We start from the raw sequence: 10,304 nt of genomic DNA on the forward strand, positions 1-10,304 counted from the left end.
CCGAAAGTCATCTAGTCACTAGTTCGCCTTCACAGCCTCTAGTTGTGTTTGTAATCGCGCTCTTGCAAACTATTCTAACTCGAACTTTCCAGGCTGTTGTAGAAGAGGTAGGCGCGCAAAATCAAATTACCATTTGGAAGATTAGTGGTGGTATAAATACACTGGAATGCAGTATTCTGAAGTGGGCTTTATGGAATACACGTGAAAATATACAGTACTAAATAGACTTTTACAACTTTCTTTAAATACTCTTGACAGACAGCTCATGTGGGGGAATGTCACCCCCCTGCTGGTGTAGCTAGTAACTGCGCCTCACATTTGCGGATCTTTTTCTCCAGAACTCTGCGCTGCGGGTTGGACACAATTCTGCAAAGAAATTGGAGGGAAGTCACAAATGTCACGTGGCCCACAAACTGACATCAGCGATCCGCAAATATGCAAAAACCACGTTCAACAAATGCGCAAATATGACTTTGGCGTATTTGCGTTATGTGAAAAAGTTTGTCAACTTAAAATACGTTCTGTATCTTTAGTGGATATGACTTTACACAGCACAAATGTAAAAAATACATGTTTATTCATGTGGATTTCCTGTTTATATTTGTGCATTGTCTTCTGTGAGTTGCAATTATTAATCCAATAAAAACTTCCATATAGATTTACCCCCACGTCCAACTTTCAGAATATATATGTTTTTTTGTTTGATCGTTTGGCACGTGTCTCTTTAGGGGCTCTGTAATTTACGGTTTGAAAATAAAAGCATTAAATAAACAATGTATATCCAAAAGTGTAATTTTTTTTTTGCATCACACGAACCAGAGTCTTTACTCAACACGTAACGGCACTAATTCCCTTGAATAATGAACAACACAAAGCTCTCTGTGTGTTGTGATGAGTTTTAATGAGTGACGCTCATCACTTTGTACTGATATTTACATCCCAGGGAGAAACAGAAACAACAATGTCACAGGTTGTTGTGAATGAAGATGAAGGTCAGGGTGTCTGCGTCGGCGTGGAGTCAGGAGTGGAGGAGGCGGCACAAATGTCCAGTTCTCGTATCTTTTCCACCAGCGTCATGTTCTCCTCCGGGTCGCATGCGAGGTCGGGGAGCGGCTCCAGAAACTGGGTTCCTTCCACCTTCGCCCCGGTGAAGGGGTCCACCACGCGGCCCACCTTGTAGACCACCTCGGCCAGCTGGTGCTTGACATGCTTGGAGCGTGGCTCAGGCAGAGCCTGGAGCAGCACCACGTCCCCCACCGTGCACTGCTGCAGGGCGTCATGTGCAAAGTACGTTTTCCTCTTGTTGTAGTACTGCAGCAGAGAGAGCACAGCAATGAAATAGCTTTATTATTAAAATGATAATAAAAAAACAAATCACTTAGGCAAACTAGGGGCACGACGCGCTTATACAGCATCACACAGACACAGACACACAGACACACACACACACACACACACACACACACACACACACACACACACACACACACACACACACACACACACACACACACACACACACACACACACACCTCATCGTGTCACAATGGCATCTGTCAAGGGGTGGGATATATTAGGCAGCAAATGAACAGTCACTTCTTGAAGTTGATGTGTTGGAAGCAAGAAAAAATGGGCAAGCGTAAGGATCTGTTGTGATGGCTAAACGACTGGGTCAGAGCGTCTCCAAAGTTACAGGTCTTGTGGGGTGTTCCTGCCAACAGGGTCATAGGTGCCCATAGGTTCATTGATGCGCGTGGGGAGTCAAGTCCAGCCCGCCTAATCTTATCCCATAGAAGATCTATTGTAGCACAAATTGCCTAAAAAGATAATGTTGCAATGATAGAAAGGTGTCAGAACACACAGTGCATCGCAGCTTGCTGCGTATGGGACTGGTCAGAGTGCCAATGCTGACCCCTGTCCATTGCCAAAAGCACCTACAATGGGCACATCAGCATCAGAACTGGATCATGGAGCAATGGAAGAAGGTGGCCTGGTCTAAACAGTCACGTTTTCTTCTACATCATCAGCATCTGTAGGATGTGCTTAAACAAGCCCAATCCATGGAGGACCCACCTCGCAACTTCCAGGACTTAAAGGATCTGCTGCTAACGTCTTGGTGCCAGATACCACAGGACACCTTCAGAGGTCTTGTGGAGTCCATGCCTCCAAGGTTCAGAGCAGTTTTGGCAGCAAGAGGGGGACCGACACTGTGCACATGCAGGCACGTACTTGCTCCATGGTCCATCTCTGATGCTCATGAGCCCATTGTCGGTGCTTGACAGGGGTCAGCATGGGCACTCTGAGCGGTCTGCGGCTACTCAGCCCCATACGCAGCAAGCTGTGATGCACTGTGTGTTCTGACACTTTTCTATCAGAGCAGCATTAACCTTTTCACCAATTTGTGCTACAGTAGCTCTTCTGTGGAATCGAACCAGACGGGCTAGATTTTGCACCCCACGTGCATCAATGAGCCTTGGGCGCCCATGACCCTGTCGCCGGTTCACCAGTTGGGTTTCCTTGGACCACTTTCGGTAGGTACTAACCACTGCATACCGGGAACACCCCACAAGACCTGGTGTTTTGGAGATACTCTGACCCAGTCAGAGTACACTTGCCCATTTTCCCTGCTTCCAACACATTAACTTCAAGAACTAACTGTTCACTTGCTGCTAAATATATCCCACCCCTTGACAGGTGCAATGTGACAAGATGATCAAATGTTCTTCAGTTCACCTGTCAGTGGATCTAATGTTGTGGCTGATCGGTGTGTGTGTGTGTATATGTGTGTGTGTGTATATATATATATATATATATATATATATATATGCAGAAAATAGGCATAACATAAATATAAATATATATAATGAAATTGTTAATATGCAATAAACCAAAAAATGAACCAAATAAAATAAACATTAGGCAATTTACCTAAAAAATAACAATAAACCTCCCCTATATGTTGTGTGTAATAGGGTATCTGTACACAGTGTGTATAACATGGGCACATAACACACAGGACCTGGTAAAAACCCTGAAAAAATATCAGGTGTTTTTTTAAGCACTAGTTCCCCCCCCCCCCCCCCTCTTCAATTTTCAAGGACTTCCCGCCAAACAAATATAATCAATTTAAAATGTGATCTTAATAAATCAAAATATAATACAATCTTAGTCTCATTGTCAATTATTTTATTATTTTTTATTAGTATATCTATTATATATCTCATTGTCATCTACTATTATAAGTGTCTATTTCCAACCATGCTGGCTTATGTTTTCACATGTTACAATTTGGATGACAACACCACAGGTTTTCAATGATGGCGTTTCTCCCTCCCCCCAAGCACTTCAGCACAAAATGGGCTGTTCTCAAGGGGTTTCCGGTGCTCACATCTCTGAGGATGGATTTAATGCACCTTCTAAGAACCCTGATAAAACACCCTGTGAGTTTGACACCCCTGATGTGGATACACATGGCACCGATTTCCATGTGGTCCATCATACCTACCTTCAGCAGGTAGGGGTCCAGCACCAGCCTGGTGACTCGCACCTTGGCCGTCTTGCGCATCTTGGTCCCTATGACTCTGCCGATGATCCACTTGGCGTGGACGGAGGCCTGTTTCACTGACATTCTGAAAGGCCTGTGGATGGCGAGCTTAGACTCAATTACAACAGATCGTTTGTTCGAGTGGCATGATGGTGCTAGTATGGCTGTGATGATCATCATAAATCAATAATAAAAGTAATAATAATAGTAATAAAAATAATAATAATAATGATAACAACAAATACAGATGGATGAATACAATATTTTCAATAAATAAAAGACCAATAAATGTTGGTAGACAATAATGTACGGGCATGGATAACAATTTATGAGTATGTATATATTATTAGTAGGAGTGATGTGCAGTGCGGAAAGGTTCATCTTAACGGACTGAATCGAAATGTGATTTTAAGATTTACTACTATAAATTCTTCTTCTACTACTACTACTACTACTACTACTACTACTACTCCTACTAATAATAATAGTAATAATATTATCCACAGTGAAGAGCAGACGGCGGTTTTGACAGCAGCTGGTTTACCCCCCAAATTAAAGCTGCTACAACTCATGCCGCGTTGATAATCTGCACACAACCACGGCGCGAAGCTTCCTGCGCATCACGGCAAACCGCCACGTCGCCGCTGTGAATTAAAGGCCCGTTCTCACCTGGTTTACAGGTGAAGACGCTGTTTAAATGCAGCGAATCAGAAGGTCACGCCGACGCCCGGGCAGGGATCCGCCATGCCGTGTGGACGCGGCCGGCTTTGATGACGTCACGGACACCGCGTCGCAAGAGGGACAAAATATGTGAAAGAAAAACAAAAAACCAACAATGTCGACTGACGTTCATTTCAACTCCAGAACAATTGTAACAAATGATTGACTATAAAACAATACAACGTTAGTGACGTTTCAACGATAATCGCGTTTGGGAGAGCGTCCTCTTCCTCTGACATTGTTTTGTAGTTGAATTTGGAGTGTCGAATGGAGTGCGCAAAGTTGGGGTACACTCGGGAGTTCCCTGTTGTTGTAAAATCTACAGCGATGCTTGTTGTGCTTTTTTTTTTAATGTGTGGAAAATGTGCAACTCGGAAAGAAAGAAAGAAAGAAAAAAAAAACAACAACAACCCTGACGTGAATGAAACTGATTTCGCTGTAGTTGCTCCCAATACGTCGTTGGTTTCAGTACATTTTTTAAAATAGTGACTCGCCGTCGCAAAGGATTGTGGGTATAAAGCGCCGGCGCGCTCTTCCTTTTTTTTTTTTTTTTTTTACCTTCCGCACTTCCGTAGTGCGCATGTCCCGGCTCCACAGCGGCGGGTGTTTCCAGTCGCTCCTGCGAAACATCGTGAACAAGTGCGTCTCAAATAACTTCACCGGCGCTTTGATTGTCGAGAATGCAGAGTCGATGCGCGGCACTCAACTGCGAGAGCGGCAAATTCAACAAGCAGCCGCTGTTCAGGTTCCCAAAGGATGAAGAGCGGTAATAAAGCGGAACATATCCCAGACGTGATCATAGAGGCAGCCTGCAACCGCGTAGCCATGAGAAGTGATGCACATTTTATGTAGATTTGACGGAGTGAATTGATGATATAGAGGTTTATTTTTTCGTCTGAGCTTTAAGTTGTGTTGCCAAATCCTTTTGTTTTTGCTCACGTGTAACTGTATTTCAAATTGCCCATTTTTCCCCATTTATAGTTAATTTTTTATTGAATTGTTTCACTTGTCGAAGAATGTGACATTACAGTAGCGAGGATAATTAATGATCCTAATTCCACTGCTGTCTCCCTAATCACAGTATAGACACTGAATCATATCGAACAATACAAATCTTCTCCGATTTGGGATCCCAGAGACGACATCGGACGAAATGAAAGGGTCTGCGACCTAATTGGGATCCAATTATCGGTGTGAATGTCTCATGTGGCACATTTGGTCTCCGTTTTTGTTTTTGACTTATTTAAGGACACACTTCAGCATCATACAGGAAGCATTGTCAATCAGTCGGCGCTTTAAAAAAAATGTATTTACAGCTTATCAACAATTCCGACATGTGACTGCCTTCTTAGCAATTTATCAGACGGACATTTTCATTTGGCTTCGTCCCATTTTTTCCCCTCTGTTTAGATGCAGGAAATGGGTCGAAAACTGCAACCGCTCCGATCTTATGGACAAATCCCCCGAACAGCTGTTCAAATACTACAGACTCTGTGGGAAACACTTTGGAAAAGCTTCCTTTGAGAATAATGTGAGTAACTTCCCGAGCTGCATAAATCACAAAAAAATATATAGATAGATATTTTTTTGTAACTGTCACTTGAAGATGTATAATGTCTACTTTGTTTGTATACCCTTCTCATAAATTAATCGCAGACATTGATGACCTCTGTTTGTGTTGCTGTCAGATTTCAGCCGAGTGGAAAGTTTTGGAAAGATCTTGAGGGTTGCGTTATTGACAGCGCTAATTTCACATTTACAACACTGATTCAAAAATGTCCTTAATCATTACCCAGATTAAGAAATCTGACTGTGACTGTTTAGTTAAATGGTTTAGACCAGGGCATATATATGAGGCTTCTTCATAGCCCCCTTCCCACATGGAATCACTAACTTTGCTGGATAAAAAATATCCATTAAAGGCAGTAGGTAGTCATTCTGACGTAGCCTCCTTTACAGAAAAGTTCTGTATGGAGTCTGTTCCCACATAGATGACTATAACCGATACATTAACATAATTCTCACGTGAGAGTTGTCTAATATCACGCACGACTAGGCAACCAAATCGGTTTTTAGTCTCCCCGCAAACTCTTCCCTCCGCTGACTGAGAGGGGGCAGAGCCCCCGTCCCCAGACACAATAATCCTAAACCCAAAGTTATTAAACCAGTGTGATCATTTTCAACCTGTCCTACACTCTCTGCCTCTGGGGAAGCAACGTTCTCCACCGTTCTTTGCCCGGCTTAATATTCGTAAAAGCCAACTATTTGTCCTTCATTTGGATTCTGCTCCACCCCTATTTTACGGAAATGTTACTACTTCTATTCCCACACTTCCATTCACACTTGTTCCGGCATTTTCCCGTAAAACATCGTCGCCGGCTCCTGTTCCCACATGACGCCAACACAGGACGTTGCCAGTAGATTTACTGTTTTCAGCGCAAGTGGGAAAGGGGTTCTTCATTTACCATGGTTGGGGTGTTTGGGGTGTGTGCGCTAACGTCATTTCTTGTCGACTCTGGTTCACTTTATTCTCCATCCTCTTCAGCGTCCGTCCGTGTGACTCTCCAGATTTAGTATTTGGATGGTTTTTCTTTTTCCAGGACACTTTGGTCGGTTTGGTGCTGACTTGCGATGCTGTTCCGTCCATCTTCGACGCGCCAAACCCACCTCAAGCCACTCAGCTGAAGCGCAGTAAAGAGACGGTGGGTCCAGGGGTCCATATATTTATTTGATTTAATGAAGGAAATCAGCATGAGCAGGACCATGGTAGTCCTTCAATACAGTTAATATTGAATTACCTGTATATTAACACGTAGTTATACTGTTTTCTTTTTTTTACGCCAGGTCGAGGGTGATGAAACTGAGAATGACGTGACGAAAAGTGGGTATTAATTTCATACAGTTTCAATTATTCACATGAATTCCATATCAAATGTAAATAAACCTACAAATTAACAATGAATAATACATATTTGGTATAATGACTTACCAAAATGAACCCAAAAAACAGCTAAATATACCAGGGATCAAAAGGATAAAAAAAAAAAAAAAGAAGCCAATATGCAATTCGCCTAAAAATGAGCAATAGAAAAATAAACCTAAATATAAAAGATGAACAATAAACGAAAATGAATGATTTAAAAAAAAAAAAAAAAAAAAAAAAAAAAGCATGCACCTTTTGTTGTTGAAAGACAGGAAGTGACTGATATGGCAACAATTTGTATTTTTTTTGGGCAGAAGGCAGGAAGAGCCAAACAGAGACGACGGCAGACGGCACTGAAGCACCTTCAGAGGAAGAGGAGCACAAGCAGTTCCTCACATCCCTGTTTGAAGCCGTTCTACTGCTGGCGGAGCAAAACGTCCCCGCGGTGAAAGGACCCGTCGACGGCGAAACCAAGAGCCTGGCCTCCAGCAACCTGCTGGAGCTGCTGGACTACCGCGTGAGCGCCGGCGACCAGATCCTGAGGAGGAGGTGCGACGCCGACCCCGAGAGCAAGGAAATGAAAGACAAAGAGTTCTGCTCCCCGGGCCAGCTCGCCCGGCTGATAGACGTGTGCGAGCAATGGACGCGAAGTAAGATTCTGGACCAAGTCAAAATGAGCAGACTCTTCTCCTTAGTCACCGGTGATGTGGCAAAGATCGCCGATGAGTGGCACCTGCCCGTCTTCTTGCTCTACATGGATCAGACGAACTTCCAGCAGCAAAGGTTTGCGGGATTTCTGAATTTCGAAGGGGACGGAGACTCCCTCGCAGAGCGACTGCTGTCGGAAATGACCGACCAGTGGGGCCTGGATATGGACCAATGCAGAGGTCAGGCCCACGCTGTTTCCAGCTCACAGTCCGCCAAAATAAAAGCCTTCGCCGCCAAACTGAAAGAGAGGTACCCCATGGCCGTGCTCACCCCGAGGTCAACACACGCCCTGAACATCTCCCTGGTCGGTGGCGCGGCTTTGTCGGGAGTCCAGCTCGTCATGTTGGCCTTCAAGAAGATCGAGGCGTTCTTCATCCACTCTCCCGCGCTCCAGCTGGAGTTGGAGCACGCCATTTCCATCTTCTACCCGGACAAGGAGGAGAAGGCGAACGAACTGAAGGAGCTCTGCCGCACGAGCTGGACCACCAGGCCGGAGGCCTTTGACACGGCCCTGGACTTGATGGAGTCCCTGCTGCTCTGCGTGGACAGCGTGCACGACAACGAGGACCTGAGGTGGAGCGATGACGTCACGCAGCAAGCTCTGGAGATCTCCAAAGCGCTCGCCGACTTTGAGTTTGTCATGTCCCTGGTGGTGCTGAAGAGCACCCTGGTGCTCACACGGGCCTTCGGGAAGAACCTGCAGGGGTCGGCTGCGGAAGCGTATTCTGCGGCGAGCAACTTCAAGCCCATGCTGCAGTCGCTGACCGAGGTCTCTGAGAACATTGACGTCTACCACGAGTTTTGGTACGACGAAGCCGTCAACCTGGCCTCCTCCCTAGAGATCCCCGTCAGGGTGCCGAGGTCGTCCTTGAAAAGGTGTCCCTCCGAATCCGGAACCACCGCGTTGCAGCCTCAGGGCTACTTCAAGGAGAACCTCTCCGTCCCCGTGCTCAACCACATCATCAAGGAGATGCAGGAGCTCTTCGGCGAGGACCACCTGAAGTCCCTGAGCTGCCTGTCGCTGGTCCCCGCTGTGCTGGCACAGAACAAGACCACCGAACCCAAGGAGGAGAGCCTGCAGATCCACAAAGCCGACATCCCCAACATGGGGACTCTTCCCGCCGAGCTGCACTGCTGGTGGGTCAAGTGGAGCCAGAAGGCCAAAGGGGAGCCTACGCTTTCCAATGTCCACGAGACGCTGCGAATGGCCGACGTGAAGTTCTTCCCGAATATGTTTGCGGTGCTGAGGGTGATTGGCACCCTGCCGTCGTTGGTCCTGGAGGACAGCTGCAGCCTGGCATACAGACGGTTTCATAGGTATTTGGAGAACACACCAGAGAACCTCAGGTCCAGGAGTCTGGCTCTAGTCAATGTAAACATAGATGTTGGCCGTGATCTGGGATCCATGGTAGAGGCTTACATGAAGTCCTACCCCGGGGGGGAGGACATTTAGACAGTAGATATGATTAAATGTAGCGCCTTCAATTTCAGCAATCTCTGTCCCTGGCACTTCTAGAAAAATATCTATGTATTTTGGGAAAATACTGGATTTCTGATGAAGTACTTTTACTTTGAAACTTTCCATTTGTGGTATGTGGCTGTACGAGGAGATATTAACCCTGAGTGTGAGAATGTTTAGACTAGATTTAACGAGATACGTTTTGTGCTTTGAGGGGGCAACAGCATACATTTTTATTTTATGTTGCACAGTATATATTTCAGCAATTTTAACTTGGAAGAAAACAAGGTGTTTTTGGGTAGTTGATGTCATCATGTACCACCGACCATGAATTTATATTGAAACTGCTTGATATTTCGGAGAAACAATTGACTATTTCCTCAGGTTTTCCTTGGAAAATAAGTTAGAAAATAAAAGTCATACAGACTACAATAAACAGTCAATTTCAGCCACTTCTTGACATACATTCAAACAAGTATTATAAATCTGAATTTGTTGAATTTGGGCACAGACTGTTTTGAAACCTAGCAGGATCTAACCAACAACTATTCTTGGTTTGTATGGATTTGAGTGAAATTTCATAAGTTCTATATTTTTGGCATTCAATAAAATAAATGACTATTTTAAGCAATGTCCAAAAGTTATTACGGCGTCTGGTATGTCCCATTGTTTTGCTCTGACTCATTAGGGAATTACCTCATGGTACGTATTTTAAAATAGACAAGCAATCATAAAAGTCTTATCAATTTTTTTTTGTGCCGTTAAAATACATTTATGGGCCAATTTGTGGGCTGGTCCTTTGAGACCCTCATTTTTTTTTGCGTTTAAAGATTCAAGAGAGGTTTATTTGTCACATACATACACATACTTCCATACATATATGCATTGTAATGGAAAAGCTACGGAGTTCTCAGGCATAACACTATGCAGACGACCAAGAGCAATTCTCA

At 44.5% G+C, this 10,304-nt stretch overlaps 2 protein-coding genes across 2 annotated transcripts; one reads left to right on the forward strand and one right to left on the reverse strand.

Annotated features, from left to right (window-relative positions):
• Positions 1 to 439: 439 nt before the first annotated feature.
• On the reverse strand, positions 440 to 4,320 carry mrps17 (mitochondrial ribosomal protein S17). Its single transcript, XM_080013130.1, has 3 exons — positions 4,214 to 4,320; positions 3,506 to 3,638; positions 440 to 1,311 (listed from the first exon to the last, which is right to left on the reverse strand). The coding sequence occupies exons 2-3, from the start codon at positions 3,626 to 3,628 to the stop codon at positions 994 to 996; spliced, it is 441 nt and encodes a 146-aa protein (XP_079869256.1). The 5' UTR covers positions 3,629 to 3,638; positions 4,214 to 4,320; the 3' UTR covers positions 440 to 993.
• A 603-nt stretch (positions 4,321 to 4,923) lies between these two features.
• thap12a (THAP domain containing 12a) lies at positions 4,924 to 9,981 on the forward strand. The gene is made up of 5 exons (XM_080013117.1): positions 4,924 to 5,030; positions 5,675 to 5,795; positions 6,865 to 6,966; positions 7,109 to 7,145; positions 7,502 to 9,981. Exons 1-5 carry the CDS (start codon positions 4,945 to 4,947, stop codon positions 9,346 to 9,348), a joined length of 2,193 nt encoding a protein of 730 aa, XP_079869243.1. The 5' UTR covers positions 4,924 to 4,944; the 3' UTR covers positions 9,349 to 9,981.
• Positions 9,982 to 10,304: the final 323 nt, after the last annotated feature.

This window comes from Zeus faber, assembly GCF_960531495.2.
Source record: "Zeus faber genome assembly, chromosome: 14".
Taxonomy (NCBI): domain Eukaryota; kingdom Metazoa; phylum Chordata; class Actinopteri; order Zeiformes; family Zeidae; genus Zeus; species Zeus faber.